Source organism: Oncorhynchus mykiss, chromosome 23 (genome assembly GCF_057628025.1).
Source record: "Oncorhynchus mykiss isolate SJ-2025 chromosome 23, ASM5762802v1, whole genome shotgun sequence".
In the NCBI taxonomy this organism is placed as follows: Eukaryota; Metazoa; Chordata; class Actinopteri; order Salmoniformes; family Salmonidae; genus Oncorhynchus; species Oncorhynchus mykiss.
The window spans coordinates 36,741,084-36,761,121 of NC_143044.1; the positions used below are offsets into that span (position 1 = coordinate 36,741,084).

Below are 20,038 nucleotides of genomic sequence, written 5' to 3' on the forward strand. Positions count from 1 at the left end.
TTAAGAAATGGCTTTCTTCTTGCCACTCTTTCATAAAGGCCAGATTTGTGCAATATACGACTGATTGTTGTCCTATGGACAGAGTCTCCCACCTCAGCTGTAGATCTCTGCAGTTCATCCAGAGTGATCATGGGCCTCTTGGCTGCATCTCTGATCAGTCCTCTCCTTGTATGAGCTGAAAGTTTAGAGGGACGGCCAGGTCTTGGTAGATTTGCAGTGGTCTGATACTCCTTCCATTTCAATATTATCGCTTGCACAGTGCTCCTTGGGATGTTTAAAGCTTGGGAAATCTTTTTGTATCCAAATCCGGCTTTAAACTTCTTCACAACAGTATCTCGGACCTGCCTGGTGTGTTCCTTGTTCTTCATGATGCTCTCTGCGCTTTTAACGGACCTCTGAGACTATCACAGTGCAGGTGCATTCATACGGAGACTTGATTACACACAGATGGATTGTATTTGTCATCATTAGTCATTTAGGTCAACATTGGATCATTCAGAGATCCTCACTGAACTTCTGGAGAGAGTTTGCTGCACTGAAAGTAAAGGGGCTGAATAATTTTGCACTCCCAATTTTTCAGTTTTTGATTTGTTAAAAAAGTTTGAAATATCCAATAAATATCGTTCCACTTCATGATTGTGTCCCACTTGTTGTTGATTCTTCACAAAAAAATACAGTTTTATATCTTTATGTTTGAAGCCTGAAATGTGGCAAAAGTTCGCAAAGTTCAAGGGGCCGAATACTTTCGCAAGGCACTGTATCTTTCAACAAATCAAAATAGAGTTTTGATTTTAGATTCTTCAATGTAGCCACCCTTTGTCTTGATGACTGCTTTGCACACTCTTGGCATTCTCTCAACCAGCTTCATGAGGTAGTCACCTGAAATGCATTTCAATTAACAAGTGTGCCTTGTTAAAAGTTCATTTTGGGAATTTCTTTCCTTCTTAATGCGTTTGAGCCAATCATTTGTGTTGTGACAAGGTAGGGGTGGTATACAGAAGATAGCCCTATTTAGTAAAAGACCAAGTCCATATTATGGCAAGAACAGCTCAGATAAGCAAAGAGAAACGACAGTCCATCATTACTTTAAGACATGAAGGTCAGTCAATATGGAAAATGTATAGTGTAGAAACGCAGTAAATTAACCTTGGCTACAGCCCTGCCTATGATATTATACTAAACAAAAATAGAAATGCAATATGCAACATTTTCAAAGATTTTATTGAGTCACATTTCATATAAGGATATCAGCCAATTGAAATAAATAAATTAGGCCCTAATTTATGGATTTCACGAGATGTGAGAATACAGATAGGCATCTGTTGGTCACATATACCTTAAAAAAATAAAGTTAGGGGCGTGGATCTGAAAACCAGTCAGTGTCTGGTTTGACCACCATTTACCTCATGCAGCACAACACATCTCCTTTGCATAGAGTTGATCAGGCTGTTGATTGTAGCCTGTGGAATGTTGTCCCATTCTTCTTCAATGGCTGTGTGAAGTTGATGGATATTGTCAGGAAATGGAACACGCTATTGTACATGTTCATCCTGAGCATCCCAAACGTGCTCATTGGGTGATATGTCTGGTGAGTATGCAGGCCATGAAATAAGACTAAATTCTTATTTAAAATGACAGCCTACCCTCCCCTAACCCGAACGACGCTGGGCCAATTGTGCACCGACCTATGGTACTCCAGACCACAGCCGGTTGTGATCCAGCCCGGGAAGAGAAGCAGTGATCAAACCAGGGTCTGTAGTGATGCCTCTAGCACTGAGATGTAGTGCCTTCTACCTCTGCACCACTCGGGAACCACAAATGGGGCATGGGGCCGTGCATTATCATGCTGAAACATGAGGTGATTGTGGCAGATGAATGGCACGACAATGGGCCTCAGGATCTCGTCCCGGTATCTCTGTGCATTCAAATTGCCATTGATAAAATACCATAACCCCACCACCACCATGGGGCAATCTGCTCACAATGTTGACATCAGCAAAACACTCACCCACACAACGCCATACACGTGGTCTGCAGTTGTGAGCACGATTGGACGTACTACCAAATTCTCTAAGATGACGTTGGAGGCGGCATATGGAATAGAAATGAACATTAAATTATCTGGCAACAGCTCTGGTGGACATTCCTGCAGTCAGCATGTCAATTGCATGCTCCATCATCACTTTAGACATCTGTGGCAGAGTTGTGTGACAAAACTTTAGATTGGCCTTTTATTTTCCCCAGCACAAGGTGCATCTGTGTAATGATCATGCTGTTGAATCAGATTCTTGATATGCCACACCTGTCAGGTGGATGGATTATCTTTGGCAAAGGAGAAATTCTCACTAACAAGGATGTAAACAAATTTGTGCACAAAGTTTGAGGGGAATAAGCTTTTTGTGCCTATGGAACATTTATGGGATATTTTATTTCAGCTCATGAAACATGGGACCAACACTTTACATTTTGAGTTTATATTTTTGTTCAGTGTAGTTAATTCACATAAAGATGTATAACAGTAAGCAAAATTACGTTGAGATTTGGATCTGGTATGCTCCGGCCAAAACGTGTTTGGGTGCGAAGCTCATATGAATAATACCCAGCATGCTTTGCAAGTGTTTGTTTTTAACATTAAAATTTTGGTCACTTACCGGACGCTCTTATCCACACCGACTGACAGTCAGTGCATTGAACTAAGGTAGATAAACAACAACATCATATACTGATAAGATACTTATCTCTTCTCCCTAACAACGGGAGTCATTGTCCACAAAGCGGCATAGTGGGCTGTCTAGCTCCCACCTATCCTTTCTTTGGATTGGTGGATACATCTCATTATTTTAATAATATTTCAACATTTGATGAGGGTTGTTGACATCAACCGTCTGTATTCAAGGAAGAGATGCTATGCTACTAGCCTCGTACCATAAATATACATAGCCATCTCGAGACAAGTTAAATCAAATCAAATCAAATGTTTACTTACAAGACCTTAACCAACAATGCAGTTTTAAGAAAATAACAAAAAAAAAGTAAGAGATAAGAATAACAAATGATGAATTAAAGAGCAGCAGTAAATAACAATAGCAGGGCTGTATACAGGGGGTACCGGTGTAGAGTCAATGTGAAGGGGGCACCGGTGTCGAGGTAATTAAGGTAATATGTACATGTGGGTAGAGTTATTAAAGTGACTATGCATAGATAATAACAGAAAGTAGCAGCAGTGTAGAAGAGGTGTGGGGGGATGGCCCAATGCAAATAGTCTGGGTAGCCATTTGATTAGCTGTTCAGGAGTCTTATGGCTTGGAAGCTATTTAGGAGCCTCTTGGACCTAGACTTGGCACTCCGGTGCCGCTTTCCGTGCGGTAGCAGAGAGAACAGTCTATGACTTGGGTGGCTGGAGTCTTTGACCATTTTTAGGGCCATCCTCTGACACCAGCTGGTATAGAGATCCTGGATGATCCTTGGTCCCAGTGATGTACTGGGCCGTACACACTACCCTCTGTAGTGCCTGCAGTCGGGGCCGAGCAGCAGTCGAGGCCGAGCAGCTGCCATACCAGGAAGTAATGCAACCCGTCAGGATGCTCTGGATGGTGCAGCTGTAAAACCTTTTGAGGATCTGAGGACCAATGCCAAATCTTTTCAGTCTCCTGAGGGGGAATAGATTTTGTAGTGCCCTCTTCAAGTGTGCTTGGACCATGTTAGTTTGTTGAATCCAGCTCTCAACCTGCTCCACTGCAGCCCTGTCGATGAGAATGGGGGCGTGCTCGGTTCTCCTTTTCCTGTAGTCCACAATCATCTCCTTTGTCTTCATCACAATGAGGGAGAGTTTGTTGGTCTCTGATCTCCTCCCTATAGGCTGTCTCATCGTTGTCGGTGATCAGGCCTACCACTGTTGTGTCGTCTGCAAACTTAATGATGATATTGGAGCCGTGCCAGGCCGTGCAGTCATGAGTGAATAGGGAGTCCATGAGGGGACTGAGCACGCACCCCTGAGGGGCCCCCGTGTTGGGGATCAGCATGGTGGATGTGTTGTTACCTACCCTTACCACCTGGGGGGCGGCCAGTCGGGAAGTCCAGGATCCAGTTACAGAGGAGTAGTCCTTAGCTTACTGATGAGCTTTGAGGGCACTATGGTGTTGTACGCTGAGCTGTAGTCAATGAATAGCATTCTCACATAGGTGTTCCTTTTGTCCAGGTGTGAAATGGCAGTGCGGCATGCAATAAAGATTGCATCATCTGTGGATCTGTTGGTGCGGTATGCAAATTGGAGTGGGTCTAGGGTTTCTGGGATAATGGTGTTGATGTGAGCCATGACCAGCCTTTCAAAGCATTTCATTGCTACAGACGTGAGTGCTACGTGTCGGTAGTCATTTAGGCATGTTACCTTAGTGTTATTGGTCACAGGGACTATGGTGGTCTGCTTGAAATATGTTGGTATTACAGACTCAGACAGTGAGAGGTTGAAAATGTTAGTGAAGACACCTGCCAGGTGTACCACCTGGCAGGTGTTTTCACGTCCTGGTAATCCATCTGGCCCTGTTTAAAAGTCTTACTCACATCGGCTGCGGAGAGCGTGATCACACAGTTGTCTGGCTCAGCTGATGCTCTCATGCATGTTTCAGTGTTACTTGCCCGGTTGCAAGCATAAAAATGTATTTAGCTAGTCTGGTAGGCTCGTATCACTAGGCAGCTCTCGGCTGTGCTTCCGTTTGTAGTCTGTAATAGTTTGCAGGCCTTGCCATATCCGATGAGTGTCAGAGCCGGTGTAGTACGATTCAATCTTAGTCCTGTATTGATGCTTTGCCTGTTTGATGGTTCGTCGGAGGGCATAGCGGGGTTTCTTAGAAGCTTCCGGGTTAGAGTCTCGCTCCTTGAAAGCATCAGCTCTACCCTTTAGCTGAGTGCGAATGTTGCCTGTAATCCATGGCTTCTGGTTGGGGTATGTACGTACAGTCACTGTGGGGACGAAGTCATCGATGCACTTGTAAATGCACTGATAAAGCCAGTGACTGATGTGGTGTACTCCTCAATGCCATCGGAAGAATCTCGGAACATGTTCCAGTCTGTGATGGCAAAACAGTCCTGTCGTTTAGCATCTGCTTCTTCTGATCACTTTTTTATAGACAGAGTCACTGGTGCTTCCTGCTTTAATTTGTGCTTGTAAGCAGGAATCAGGAGGAGAGAATTATGGTGAGATTTGCCAAATGGAGGGCGGGGGAGAGCTTTGTACGCGTCTCTGTGTGTGGAGTAAAGGTGGTCTAGAATTGTTTTCCCTCTGGTGCATATTTAACATATTTAACAAGAAATTAGGTAAAACTGATTTAAGTTTCCCTGCATTAAAGTCCCCGGCCACTAGGAGCGCCACCTCTGGATGAGCGTTTTCCTGTTTACTTATAGGTGTATACAGCTCATTGAGTGTGGTTTTAGTGCCAGCATCGGTCTGTGGTGGTATGTAGACAGCTACTAAAAATACAGATGAAAACTCTCTAGGTAGATAGTGTTGTCTACAGCTTATGATGAGATTCTCTACCTCAGGCAAGCAAGACCTCAAGACTTCCTTAGATATCGTGAACCAGCTGTTGTATACATAAATGCATAGGCCCCCGTCCCGTGTGTTACCAGAGGCTGCTGTTCTGTCATGCCGATAGCGTGTATAACCCACCAGCTGTATGTTCTTAATGTCGTCGTTAAGCCACGACTCGGTGAAACATAAGATATTACAGTTTTCAATGTCCCGTTGTTAGGATAAACCTGCTTTCAGTTCGTCCCACTTATTTTCCAGCGATTGAACGTTAGCTAGCAGGATAGAAGATTAGTCACTTGTCGCCTGATCTTCACAAGGCACCCTGATCTCTTTCCGCAAAATATGCATTTCCTTATCCAGCGAATAACGGGTCTAGTCCTGGTCGGGTCTGTATTATATCCCTCCCGTCCGACTCATTAAAGAAGAACTTTTCATCCAGTTTGAGGTGAGAAAATGCAGTTATCATGTCCAGAAGCTCTTTTCGGTCATAAGAGACGATAGCAGCAACATTATGTACAAAACAAATTATTGTTGATAAGACGGCAGCCTTCCCCTCCGACGCAATCATTCAAAGAATTACTCCGATATAAAGGGTTTTTTCTCAAAGTTGCGGGGATGTCATGTGTCCTACTTATATCAGTACACCCATAACAACTTAAGCATCATGAATCTTCTATTCAATTAAATAAACCCCACGAAGCAAATAAGCCATACATTTTAGTTTTTGGTTAAACTAGACACTCATTGAACGCCATACAAAAAGTCCTTACTTGGTGGGTGAAAAAACTGAAAAACATCACCTGCTGAAGGGAACTATATTTTGGGCTTCTCTCCTTACCTGTTACTCTCTGGCTAAATCTGCCGGGTTATCTGATGTAAGCAGCTAACATATAGCGTTTGATCATGTGCAACTATGTCAACGATTTAAATTGGCTGATGCACATTTTGAGAAGGAGACAAAGTTTAAACGTAAACTTTTTCTAATGTTCGCAAATATGTCCCCGTTCAGTTTTAGTCTTTGTCTCCATTACACAGACCCTTCAGTGACAACAAGGGAAGTTACTGAAACAAACCCCACAAATAAAACGACTGCAGATACATTTACACACCATGATTTTATTAGAGGTAGGAGGTTTTGGAAGTCAATAAATAAATACAGGGGTGTTGATAAAGATTCTGCTTACAGTCATTCAGTGATCATTTAAAATATATATATTTTATATAACTTTCCAAGTTACAATATGTACAATACATTGAAGTGCATTACCAAAAAAAATGGAAATGGAAACTTTTCAGAAAGCCACTTCTAAGTGTTGTTCTTATTGTATGGTTGTCCTTGAGTAAACGTTGTGTCCTGGTCGTTCTTAAGGAGGGCAGAGCGCATCGCAGCTGTTACAGGGTACCTTTGCACCGAGACACTGATCTTGGGTCAGTTTTACATTTCCCCCACTAATGATTAAGGTTTTGTTTGGGGGAGGGGAAGCTGATCCTAGACCTGTACCTAGGGGTAACGTCGCTACAGAGCCAACTCAGCTAGTTAGCGCTTGGAAAGCTGGTCAGCCAACCAGTCCAGTCCTTCCAACAGACCTGAACCCTGGGTCGCACAGGTAGCCTGGACAAACCACTGAGGAGAGAGGACACAAAGTTAGTCATTAACAGGTAGCCTGGACAAACCACTGAGATGACAAACAACCAGAGTGCATTATTTAGCAAATCTGGGCAGGGATTCAATCCGAGGCGAGTTGTAGTATTCGACATTTAAAGGGATACATCAGGATTTTGGGAATGACACCCTTTATCTACTTCCCCAGAAACAGATGAACTCATGGACACCATTTTTACATTTGAAGTCGGAAGTTCACATTCACCTCAGCCAAATACATTTACACTCAGTTTTTCACAATATCTGACATTTAATCCTAGTTAAAATTCCCTGTCTAAGGTCAGTTAGGATCACCACTTTATTTTAAGAATGTGAAATGTCTGAATAATATTAGAGAGAATTATTTATTTCAGCTTTTATTGCTTTCATCACATTCCCAGTGGGTCAGAAATGTACATACACTCAAATACTATTTGGTAGCATTGCCTTTAAATTGTTTAACTTGGGTCAAACGTTTTGGGTAGCCATCCACAAGCTTCCCACAATAAGTTGGGTGAATTTTAGCCCATTCTTCCTGACAGAGCTGTAACTGGGTCAGATTTGTAGGCCTCCTTACTCGCACACACTTTTTCCGTTCTACCCACACATTTTTTTAGGATTGAGGTCAGGGCTTTGAGACGGGTACTCCAATACCTTGACTTTGTTGTCCTTAAGCCATTTTGCCACAACTTTAGAAGTATGCTTGGGGCCATTGTCCATTTGGAAGACCCATTTGCGACCAAGCTTTAACTTCCTGACTGATGTATTGAGTTCCTTCCTGACTGATGGCGCCCCCATCTTGGGTTCGTGCTGTAGGGGAAATCTTTGTGGGCTATACTCAGTCTTGTCTCGGGATGGTAAGTTGGTGGTTGAAGATATCCCTCTAGTGGTGTGGGGGCTGTGCTTTTGCAAAGTGGGTGGGGTTATATCCTGCCTGTTTGACCCTGTCCGGGTGTATCGTCGGACGGGGCCACAGTGTCTCCAGACCCCTCCTGTCTCAGCCTCCAGTATTTATGCTGCAGTAGTTTATGTGTCGGGGACTAGGGTCAGTCTGTTATATCTGGAGTATTTCTCCTGTCTTATCCGGTGTCCTGTGTGAATTTAAGTATGCTCTCTAATTCTCTCTCTTTCTTCCTTTCTCTCTCTCGAAGAGCCTGAGCCCTAGGACCATGCATCAGACCTACCTGGCCTGATGACTCCTTGCTGTCCCCAGTCCACCTGGTCATGCTGCTGCTCCAGTTTCAACTGTTCTGCCCTCAGCTATGAAACCCTGACTTGTTCACCGGACGTGCTACCTGTCCCAGACCTTCTGTTTTCAACTCTCTAGAGACAGCAGGAGCGGTAGAGATACTCTGAATGATTGGCTATGAAAAACCAACTGACATTTAGTCCTAAGGTGCTGACCTGTGGCACCCTCGACAACCACTGTGATTATTATTATTTGACCCTGCTGGTCATCTATGAACATTTGAACATCTTGGCTATGTTCTGTTATAATCTCCACCCGGAACAGCCAGAAGAGGACTGGCCACCCCTCATAGCCTGGTTCCTCTCTAGGTTTCTTCCTTGGTTCTGGCCTTTCTAGGGAGTTTTTCCTAGCCACCGTGCTTCTACAACTGCATTGCTTGCTGTTTGGGGTTTAAGGCTGGGTTTCTGTAGAGCACTTTGTGACATCTGTTGATGTAAGAAGGGCTTGATAAATACATTTGATTGATTGATTGATTGAGATGTTGCTTCAATATATCCACATAATTTTTCTTCTTCATAATGCCATGTATTTTGTGAGGTGCTGTCACGTTCTGACCTTAGTTCCTTTGTTTTTGTCTTTGTTTTAGTATGGTCAGGGCGTGAGTTGGGGTGGGCATCCTATGTTTGTTTTTCTATGTTGGTTTTTTAGTTCGGCCTAGTATGGTTCTCAATCAGAGGCAGCTGTCAATTGTTGTCCCTAATTGAGAATCATACTTAGGTAGCCTGGGTTTCACTTTTGGTTTGTGGGTGTTTGTTTCCGTGTGTGTTGGGATGGTGTTCTTTGGCTTGCAAGCCTCTCTCTTTTTCCTCCAAACATAACGATTGGTCATTATTACAGTTTGTCACGGTCGTCCTCCTCTTCATCTGAAGAGGAGAGGCGAGAAGGATCAGAGGACCAAAACGCGGCGTGGTATGTGTTCATAGTGAATATTTAATAAAGAAAGTACTGAACACTGCATACAAAACAATAAACAAATAAAAATTAGACCTGTGCTGACACAAGCCACTAACATAGACAATCACCCACAAACAAACAGTGCAAACCAGGCTACCTAAGTATGATTCTCAATCAGAGGCAACTAATGACACCTGCCTCTGATTGAGAACCATACTAGGCCGAAACATAGAAATCCCAAATCATAGAAAATCAAACATAGACTGCCCACCCAACTCACGCCCTGACCATACTAAATAATTACAAAACCAAGGAAATAAAAGGTCAGAACGTGACACAGTTCTATTTTTGTTTCATCAGAGCCGAGGACATTTCTCCAAAAAGCACGATCGTTGTCCCCATGTGCAGTTGCAAACTGTAGTCTGGCTTTTTTATGAGAAAATCAAAAGACATCAGCCAAGACCTCCGAAAAAAATTGTAGACCTCAATAAGTCTGGTTTATCCTTGGGCGCAATTTCCAAACGCCTGAAGGTACCATGTTCATCTGTACAAACAATAGTACGCAAGTATAAACACCATGGGACCACGCAGCCGTCATAACGCTCTGTCTCCTAGAGATGAACTTACTTTGGTGCGAAAAGTGCAAATCAATCCCAGAACAACAGCAAAGGACCTTGTGAAGATGCTGGAGGAAGTAGGTACAAATGTATCTATATCCACAGTAAAAACGAGTCCTAAATCGACATAACCTGAAAGGTGGCTCAGCAAGGAAGCCACTGCTCCAAAACCGATGTCAAGAAAAGAGGCACTGAGTTTGAAGGTAGGCCTTGAAATACATTGACTCAAATGACTCAAATTGACTCAAATGATGTCCAAGCTGTTTAAAGGCACAGTCAACTTAGTGTATGTAACTTCTGACCCACAGGAATTGTGATACAGTGAATTATAAGTGAAATAATCTGTCTGTAATCAATTGTTGGAAAAATTACTTGTGTCATGCAAAAACTATATGTCCTAACCGACTTGCCAAAACTATAGTTTGTCAACAAGAAATGTGTGGAGTGTTTGAAAATGAGTTTTAATGATTCCAACCTAAGTGTATGTAAACTTCCGACTTCAACTGTGACTATGCATACAGTTTGAAAAATGTTGCTCATTAGAATTAGCGCAATTACTAACTATTGTTAGCGCAATGACTAAAAGTCTATGGTAACTGCTGGCATGGTAACAGCTAGCATGCTAGTGTATACCATAGACTTCCAGTCATTGCGCTAACGCGAGTTAGAATTGGCTCGCGAAACCTTAGAGATTCTAGGAGTATTCAGTTGAAGTTTCCTCAGTCCCAGTTTATTTGTGATGTCACTGACAGACATGGCGTTGGGAAGGTCCTGTTTGTTGGCAAACACCAGCAGAACTACATCTCTCAACTGGTCCTCTTCAAGCTGTGGGTCAACAGCAAAGAACACAGGGAATCAGAACAGCCACAGTACTGACTGAGTTATTACACTTTTCTCTGTAATGTTGCATCGTGTGTGTAGGATCAATAACACAGAACACAGGGAATCAGAACAGTCACATTAAACAGGTAAACACTCTCTCCTATCTTTATTAGAACAGTCATATTACTGTATTATTACATTCCTCGTAGGGAATCAGAAAGATCCCATTATACTGTTACTACGCTCCTCTCCGGTGGCCAAGAGCAAACTTAAGAGTTGCTATAGGAAAGTGTGGAAATATTAATGGAAGGACAGATGACTCACCATGTTCTGTAGTTCCTCTGTAGCATCATTTATCCTCTCAGGATCGTTGCTGTCTACCACAAATATAAGACCCTGGATGAAGATATTGGAACACAGACACATGCTTTTAAGGAATGAGGAAAATTGGAATTGGAATTAATTTTCTGAATTGACGGGATTTGAAATGATCCCATAGTTAAGGCTATTAGGGTTAGGATACCTGAGTGTTTAAGTGAGGCTGTTAGGGTTAGTTGAGGCTGTTAGTTTAGGTTAATTAGGGTTAGGCTTAGTTGAGGCTGTTGAGGTTAGGTGAGGCTGTTAGGGTTAGGGTTAGTTGAAGCTGTTAGGGTTATTTGGGGATGTTCAGGTTAGTTGAGAGTATTAGGGTTGGTACTACCTGCGTGTTCTGGTAGTAATGCTTCCACAGAGGTCTGATGACGTGCTGACCACCTACATCCCACACCGTGAAGCTGATGTTCTTGTACTCAACCGTCTCCACATTGAACCCTATGGTGATCAGCACAAAGGACATTCAGCTATGCTCTGTCTAGCAGTGCCTGGTCAAATACATATAAGAAGCAAAAGTTGTCAATCCGTGGATATAGCCTATATATCAATCAATGCTTACCAATAGTGGGGATAGTTGTGACAACTTCTCCAAGTTTTAGTTTGTACAGGACTGTGGTCTTCCCTGCAGCATCTAACCCAACTGTAGGTACAATATGGATCATTTTAAAACCTAAGTAATATGAATAATAATCATATAATACAGGCCTATGTCAAATCAATCAAAAAAGGTAAATGTTATAACACATTGTAACAAATACATTGTAACATTGTACATACATTGCAACATTGTAATAATAACACAATGACATTAACAATATTGGAAATAAGTCTTACCCATCAGAATTCTCATCTGTTTTTTCTCGAAGAAACGAGAGAAGAGTTGCGAAACCATAACACCCATTATTGCAAAGAAAAGATGTTTTGCTTTTTCAAATAATTCGAAAGGAATGAAATCTGCAGCAGCCTATCTCGCTCCTCAAACAATTCTGCAGGGGTAGACAGCAGCACACACTGATTTATACGACTGGTTTGCATTGCGCTGCTTATATAGTCAACTCAGCCACATGTGTAACGGGACACCAATACAGAGCACTGTCATTTCAGCCTGGTCACACAGGTACAACAGTCACTTGACTGCGACGATTCCTCTCTACACGTTTCATCCACGTCACTTTCACTTTGTTGGCCTCGGAATACAGGATGTTGTAATGTTTCTCATGTGTAGAGATATAATCTGATTGGTCTAAAAGGCTGCTATTCATTCTCTGTTTACTAAATGTTGTCTGAAGATAAAGCCGATGTCACGCGAAGCAACCTGTACAGCAAATGTTGTTGCTGGCAACAGAGTTGCATCTGGGTTGCTGCGTGGGTCAATTTCAATCGCGTTTACGTTGTTTCGTGTATCAGCAAAGTTGCTTGAGATCATGACACTTGCTACTTACACCTGCAACAGAAATTGCTTCCAGGTTGCTTCGTGTGAGTGACATCGGCTCTTGAGAGAAAGAGGTCTACTCCTGAGTGTGTGTGTGTTAGTGTGTGAATCTCACAATGCTCTCTATTCAAGCAAATCAACAGAGAAAGAAACTGCGATGAAATAAAGACAAACCATTTAGTATCTAGATCCTATTGTCCTGTATATTCACAAATACTTTCTCTCATTTTAGTTTCTAAACCCAGTGCCGTAACATCGCGAGATATCCGGGAACACAGTCGAAAGAGATCTGGCCGAGGTTTGGGGATTGATTAGTAAATGGGAGAATTGTAAGGTTCTTCCTTAGTTGTTAATTTTCTTGGAATCTAAAGGCACAGCCTAGATTGGTGAAAGTGACAAGCTAACACGTTTTATTTTCGTCTTAAGCTATTTTATATCGAACAAGTGCCTTTGATTTGACGGCCTCCACATTCGCAGTTCGGCACGAAACAACCGTTTATCCCGATGACGTGTTTCTGTGAATGAGTTTAGCTAGCCAAAATCGGTCTGACATCACCTTCAAGCGTGTGTAACAGGGTTGGTTATCTTTCCACTTTTCTCTAAAGAATTGTGTATTTAATGTTCAAGCATTTTTATTGGTTGGTTTAACTCTGATGACAATAAGGTGTGTTGTGATTGGCCCAGTTTGCAGATCAGGGGAGATCCCGAACGTCAGGTCTTCCCAGGTCTTCCCAGGATGAAAATGTGATGCAAGGTGTAACTTCTAGTGTCACTTCTAGTCTATTCTCTGAGCAGATAAGGGAGTTGACCTTTGCATAGGTCTATCAAACTGACAGATTTTAAAACATGGATAAAACAAACTTCCAACAAATAATCAAAGTCGATCTGTAACACTTAGAAGGTTGAGATAATATGATATAATGTAATTCCTTATAATACAATGACAAAGACATTTTTTTTTGTTTTTTTTAAGATTTAGCAAATGTTTTAAAAAATGGTACTCAGACCCTTTACTCAGTACTTTGTTGAAGCACCTTTGGCAGTGATTACAGCATAGAGTCTTCTTGAGTATGACGCTACAAGCTTGGCACACCTGTATTTGCAGTGTCTCCAATTATTTTCTGCAGATCCTCTCAAGCTCTGTCAGGTTGGATAGGGAGCGTCGCTGCACAGCTATTTTCAGGTCTCTCCAGAGATGTTCGATCGGGTTCAAGTCTGGAATCTGGCTGGGCCACTCAAGGACATTCAAAAGACTTGTCCCGAAGCCACTCCTGCATTGTCTTGGCTGTGTGCTTAGGGTCGTTGTCCCTTTGGAAGGTGAACCTTCACCCCAGTCTGAGGTCCTGAGTGCTATGGAGTAGGTTTTCTTATGGATCTCTCTACTTTGCTCTGTTCATCTTTCCCCCAATCCTGACATGTCTTCTAGTTTATGCAGCTGAAAAACATCCCCACAGCATGATGCTGCCACCACCATGCTTCACAGTAGAGATGGTGCCAGGTTTCCTCCAGAGTTGATGCTTGGCATTCAACAAAATAGTTCAAGCTTGGTTTCATCAGACCAGAGAATCTTGTTTTTCATGGTCTGAGAGTCCTTTAGGTGCCTTTTGGCAAACTCCAAGCAGGTTGTCATGTGCCTTTTACTGAGGAGTGGCTTGTGTCTGGCCATTCTACCATAAAGTCCTGGTTGATGGAGTGCTGCAGAAATGGTTGTACTACTGGAAGGTTCTCCAGAGTAACTGTGGAGCTCTGTCAGAGTGACCATCAGAGTTTTGGTCACCTCCCTGACCAAGGCCTTTCTACCCTGATTGATCAGTTTGGCCGTGCGGCCAGCTCTAGGAACAGTTTTGGTGGTTCTAAAATTCTTCCATTTAAGAATGATGGAGGGCACTGTGTTCTTGGGGACCTTCAATGCTGCAGACATTTTTTGATACCCTTCCCCAGATCTATGCTTCCACACAATCCTGTCTCGGAACTTTGCGGACAATTCCTTCGACCTCATGGCTTGGTTTTTGCTCTGACATTCACTGTCAACTGTGGGACCTTATATAGACAGGTGTGTGCCTTTCTAAATCATGTCCAATCAATTGAATTCACCACAGGTGGACTCCAATCAAGTTGTAGAAACATCTCAAGGATGATGAATGGAAACAGGATGCACCTGAGCTCCAATTTGAGTCTCATAGCAAAGGGTCTGAATGCTTATGTCAATAAGGTATTCATTTTTATTTTTATTAAAATGGATAAAATGTTAAACCTATTTTTGCTTTGTCTTTATAAGGTATTGGGTGTAGATTGATGAGGATAAAATTACATTTAAGAATAAGGCTCTAACATAACTAAATGTGGACAAAGTCAAGGGGTCTGAATACTTTCCGAATGCACTGTACGTAGGCTTTCTAATAATTACCAAAACAACACTGTGGTGAGGCCATGTCGGTTTCAGTTCAGGAAAACGGTACTAAATACATTTATTGGCCCCAAAAAGACAAATGGGACTGAGAGATTATTCTCCCACACTGTAAAGGTTCATCCTCGGATAGTCATAATTTTACATCTCCCTCAGTGAAATTGAAGCCCACAGTGTAGAGACGTCAATTCAACGTCTTTTCCATGTTGGTTCAGTGTAATTTAGTTAAAATGATGTGGAAACAATGTTGATTCAACCAGTGTGTGCCCAGTGGGAGATATCTATCTCAACACAATGCTGTTTCTTGGAAAATAAGCCAGCAAGCACTGGGATCGTGTAGTGCTGTTGAAATTGAAGTATCTGAACTTCCAAGAGCTCACAACCTTATACTCTACAATCAATACTTTCATGTTAAGGCTATATACTGTAGTTTAAATGTTTTTATATAACATACTGTTTATTTAATCAAGGGATGCTGCTGTCATACATTCTCCATGCAATTGTGAGGTCCTACCTTTAGATGTCGATATTGTATTGTTAAAATGTTCGCAAATATGTCCCTGATGAGTTTTAGTCTTGGTCTCCATTACACACACCCTGCAGTGATGATGAGGGAAATTACTGAAACAATTGTCTTGTATTTGTTGTTTCTGAATTGTTACTCTTCCATCTGCACAGTGACCACACCCACAAAGAAAACGAGTGCAGATACATTTAAACACATTCTTTTATTAGAGGTAGTGAGGAATTGGAAATCAGGAAATAAATACAGGGGGTTTGATAAAGAATCTGCTTACATTCATTCAGTGATACAATTATTTTAATATAAAACATTTATAACTTTACATGTTACAATATGTGCAATACATTAGAAAAAATATATTTTTTAAATGGAAACTTTTCAGAAAGGCACTTCTAAGTTTTGTTCTGATTGTATGGTTGTCCTTGAGTAAACGTGTTCTGGTCGTTCTTAAGAAGGGCTGAGCGCAGCTGTTATAGGGTGAATTTGCACCGAGACACTGATCTTGGGTCAGTTTCCCCACTTATGGTTAAGGTTATGATCGGGGGAGGGGAAGCTGATCCTAGACTTGTAGTTAGGTGTAACTTCACTCCGGAGCCAACTCAACTAAGTTAGCGCTTGGAAAGCTGGTCAGCCAACCAGTCCAGTCCTTCCAACAGACCTGAACCCTGGGTTGCACAGGTAGCCTGGACAAACCACTGAGGAGAGAGGAAAAACAGTCAGTCATTAACAGGTAGCCTGGACAAACCAAGGAGATGACAAACAATAAGAGTGCATTATTTAGCAAATCTTGGCAGTGATTCAATTTGAGGCGCGTTGTAGTGTTTGACATTTAAAGGGACACATCAGGATTTTGGGAATGACGCCCTTTATCTATTTCCCCAGAGTCAGTTTTAAGAAAGTTGCTCATTAGCATTAGCGCGATTGCTAACTCGTGTTAGCTCAATGACTGGAAGTCTATGGTAACTGCTAGCATGGTAACAGCTAGCATGCTAGTGTATGCCATAGACATCCAGTCATTGCGCTAACGCGAGTTAGAATTGGCTCGCGAAACCTTAGAGATTCTAGATGGTCATACTTACAGGAGTATTCAGGTGAAGTTTCCTCAGTCCCAGTTTATTTGTGATGTCACTGACAGACATGGCGTTGGGAAGGTCCTGTTTGTTGGCGAACACCAGCAGAACTACATCTCTCAACTGGTCCTCTTCAAGCTGTGGGTCAACAGCAAAGAACACAGGGAATCAGAACAGCCACAGTACTGACTGAGTTATTACACTTTTCTCTGTAATGTTGCATCGTGTGTGTAGGATCAATAACACAGAACACAGGGAATCAGAACAGTCACATTAAACAGGTAAACACTCTCTCCTATCTTTATTAGAACAGTCATATTACTGTATTATTACATTCCTCGTAGGGAATCAGAAAGATCCCATTATACTGTTACTACGCTCCTCTCCGGTGGCCAAGAGCAAACTTAAGAGTTGCTATAGGAAAGTGTGGAAATATTAATGGAAGGACAGATGACTCACCATGTTCTGTAGTTCCTCTGTAGCATCATTTATCCTCTCAGGATCGTTGCTGTCTACCACAAATATAAGACCCTGGATGAAGATATTGGAACACAGACACATGCTTTTAAGGAATGAGGAAAATTGGAATTGGAATGAATTTTCTGAATTGACGGGATTTGAAATGATCCCATAGTTAAGGCTATTAGGGTTAGGATACCTGAGTGTTTAAGTGAGGCTGTTAGGGTTAGTTGAGGCTGTTAGTTTAAGTTAATTAGGGTTAGGCTTAGTTGAGGCTGTTGAGGTTAGGTGAGGCTGTTAGGGTTAGGGTTAGTTGAAGCTGTTAGGGTTATTTGGGGATGTTCAGGTTAGTTGAGAGTATTAGGGTTGGTACTACCTGCGTGTTCTGGTAGTAATGCTTCCACAGAGGTCTGATGACGTGCTGACCACCTACATCCCACACCGTGAAGCTGATGTTCTTGTACTCAACCGTCTCCACATTGAACCCTATGGTGATCAGCACAAAGGACATTCAGCTATGCTCTGTCTAGCAGTGCCTGGTCAAATACATATAAGAAGCAAAAGTTGTCAATCCGTGGATATAGCCTATATATATCAATCAATGCTTACCAATAGTGGGGATAGTTGTGACAACTTCTCCAAGTTTTAGTTTGTACAGGACTGTGGTCTTCCCTGCAGCATCTAACCCAACTGTAGGTACAATATGGATCATTTTAAAACCTAAGTAATATGAATAATAATCATATAATACAGGCCTATGTCAAATCAATCAAAAAAAGTAAATGTTATAACACATTGTAACAAATACATTGTAACATTGTACATACATTGCAACATTGTAATAATAACACAATGACATTAACAATATTGGAAATAAGTCTTACCCATCAGAATTCTCATCTGTTTTTTCTCGAAGAAACGAGAGAAGAGTTGCGAAACCATAACACCCATTATTGCAAAGAAAAGATGTTTTGCTTTTTCAAATAATTCGAAAGGAATGAAATCTGCAGCAGCCTATCTCGCTCCTCAAACAATTCTGCAGGGGTAGACAGCAGCACACACTGATTTATACGACTGGTTTGCATTGCGCTGCTTATATAGTCAACTCAGCCACATGTGTAACGGGACACCAACACAGAGCACTGTCATTTCAGCCTGGTCACACAGGTACAACAGTCACTTGACTGCGACGATTCCTCTCTACACGTTTCATCCACGTCACTTTCACTTTGTTGGCCTCGGAATACAGGATGTTGTAATGTTTCTCATGTGTAGAGATATAATCTGATTGGTCTAAAAGGCTGCTATTCATTCTCTGTTTACTAAATGTTGTCTGAAGATAAAGCCGATGTCACGCGAAGCAACCTGTACAGCAAATGTTGTTGCTGGCAACAGAGTTGCATCTGGGTTGCTGCGTGGGTCAATTTCAATCGCGTTTACGTTGTTTCGTGTATCAGCAAAGTTGCTTGAGATCATGACACTTGCTACTTACACCTGCAACAGAAATTGCTTCCAGGTTGCTTCGTGTGAGTGACATCGGCTCTTGAGAGAAAGAGGTCTACTCCTGAGTGTGTGTGTGTTAGTGTGTGAATCTCACAATGCTCTCTATTCAAGCAAATCAACAGAGAAAGAAACTGCGATGAAATAAAGACAAACCATTTAGTATCTAGATCCTATTGTCCTGTATATTCACAAATACTTTCTCTCATTTTAGTTTCTAAACCCAGTGCCGTAACATCGCGAGATATCCGGGAACACAGTCGAAAGAGATCTGGCCGAGGTTTGGGGATTGATTAGTAAATGGGAGAATTGTAAGGTTCTTCCTTAGTTGTTAATTTTCTTGGAATCTAAAGGCACAGCCTAGATTGGTGAAAGTGACAAGCTAACACGTTTTATTTTCGTCTTAAGCTATTTTATATCGAACAAGTGCCTTTGATTTGACGGCCTCCACATTCGCAGTTCGGCACGAAACAACCGTTTATCCCGATGACGTGTTTCTGTGAATGAGTTTAGCTAGCCAAAATCGGTCTGACATCACCTTCAAGCGTGTGTAACAGGGTTGGTTATCTTTCCACTTTTCTCTAAAGAATTGTGTATTTAATGTTCAAGCATTTTTATTGGTTGGTTTAACTCTGATGACAATAAGGTGTGTTGTGATTGGCCCAGTTTGCAGATCAGGGGAGATCCCGAACGTCAGGTCTTCCCAGGTCTTCCCAGGATGAAAATGTGATGCAAGGTGTAACTTCTAGTGTCACTTCTAGTCTATTCTCTGAGCAGATAAGGGAGTTGACCTTTGCATAGGTCTATCAAACTGACAGATTTTAAAACATGGATAAAACAAACTTCCAACAAATAATCAAAGTCGATCTGTAACACTTAGAAGGTTGAGATAATATGATATAATGTAATTCCTTATAATACAATGACAAAGACATTTTTTTTTGTTTTTTTTAAGATTTAGCAAATGTTTTAAAAAATGGTACTCAGACCCTTTACTCAGTACTTTGTTGAAGCACCTTTGGCAGTGATTACAGCATAGAGTCTTCTTGAGTATGACGCTACAAGCTTGGCACACCTGTATTTGCAGTGTCTCCAATTATTTTCTGCAGATCCTCTCAAGCTCTGTCAGGTTGGATAGGGAGCGTCGCTGCACAGCTATTTTCAGGTCTCTCCAGAGATGTTCGATCGGGTTCAAGTCTGGAATCTGGCTGGGCCACTCAAGGACATTCAAAAGACTTGTCCCGAAGCCACTCCTGCATTGTCTTGGCTGTGTGCTTAGGGTCGTTGTCCCTTTGGAAGGTGAACCTTCACCCCAGTCTGAGGTCCTGAGTGCTATGGAGTAGGTTTTCTTATGGATCTCTCTACTTTGCTCTGTTCATCTTTCCCCCAATCCTGACATGTCTTCTAGTTTATGCAGCTGAAAAACATCCCCACAGCATGATGCTGCCACCACCATGCTTCACAGTAGAGATGGTGCCAGGTTTCCTCCAGAGTTGATGCTTGGCATTCAACAAAATAGTTCAA

General features: G+C 42.0%; 2 protein-coding genes across 2 annotated transcripts; both read right to left on the reverse strand.

Moving 5' to 3' along the window:
- Positions 1 to 6,623: 6,623 nt before the first annotated feature.
- Positions 6,624 to 12,314, reverse strand: LOC110502833 (ADP-ribosylation factor 4). The gene is made up of 6 exons (XM_036960546.2): positions 11,958 to 12,314; positions 11,683 to 11,763; positions 11,452 to 11,561; positions 11,076 to 11,147; positions 10,614 to 10,754; positions 6,624 to 7,151 (listed from the first exon to the last, which is right to left on the reverse strand). Exons 1-6 carry the CDS (start codon positions 12,022 to 12,024, stop codon positions 7,065 to 7,067), a joined length of 558 nt encoding a protein of 185 aa, XP_036816441.1. The 5' UTR covers positions 12,025 to 12,314; the 3' UTR covers positions 6,624 to 7,064.
- Positions 12,315 to 15,671: 3,357 nt separating this feature from the next.
- On the reverse strand, positions 15,672 to 19,069 carry LOC110511512 (ADP-ribosylation factor 4). The gene is made up of 6 exons (XM_021592407.3): positions 17,899 to 19,069; positions 17,624 to 17,704; positions 17,391 to 17,500; positions 17,015 to 17,086; positions 16,565 to 16,693; positions 15,672 to 16,180 (listed from the first exon to the last, which is right to left on the reverse strand). The coding sequence occupies exons 1-6, from the start codon at positions 17,963 to 17,965 to the stop codon at positions 16,094 to 16,096; spliced, it is 546 nt and encodes a 181-aa protein (XP_021448082.1). The 5' UTR covers positions 17,966 to 19,069; the 3' UTR covers positions 15,672 to 16,093.
- Positions 19,070 to 20,038: the final 969 nt, after the last annotated feature.

Bases quoted from the DNA above. Each gene is read 5' to 3' on its own strand.
- LOC110502833 (XM_036960546.2), bottom strand. From the start codon at position 12,024: ATGGGTGTTATGGTTTCGCAACTCTTCTCTCGTTTCTTCGAGAAAAAA. The intron at 11,562-11,682 runs GTAAGCATTGAT...TGATCACCATAG, and splicing joins CACAACTATCCCCACTATTG to GGTTCAATGTGGAGACGGTT. The intron at 7,152-10,613 runs GTTTCGCGAGCC...CTCTCTCCTCAG, and splicing joins ATACTCCTAGAATCTCTAAG to TGGTTTGTCCAGGCTACCTG.
- LOC110511512 (XM_021592407.3), bottom strand. From the start codon at position 17,965: ATGGGTGTTATGGTTTCGCAACTCTTCTCTCGTTTCTTCGAGAAAAAA. The intron at 17,087-17,390 runs GTAGTACCAACC...ATCTTCATCCAG, and splicing joins ATTACTACCAGAACACGCAG to GGTCTTATATTTGTGGTAGA. The intron at 16,694-17,014 runs GTGAGTCATCTG...GTTGACCCACAG, and splicing joins CAGAGGAACTACAGAACATG to CTTGAAGAGGACCAGTTGAG.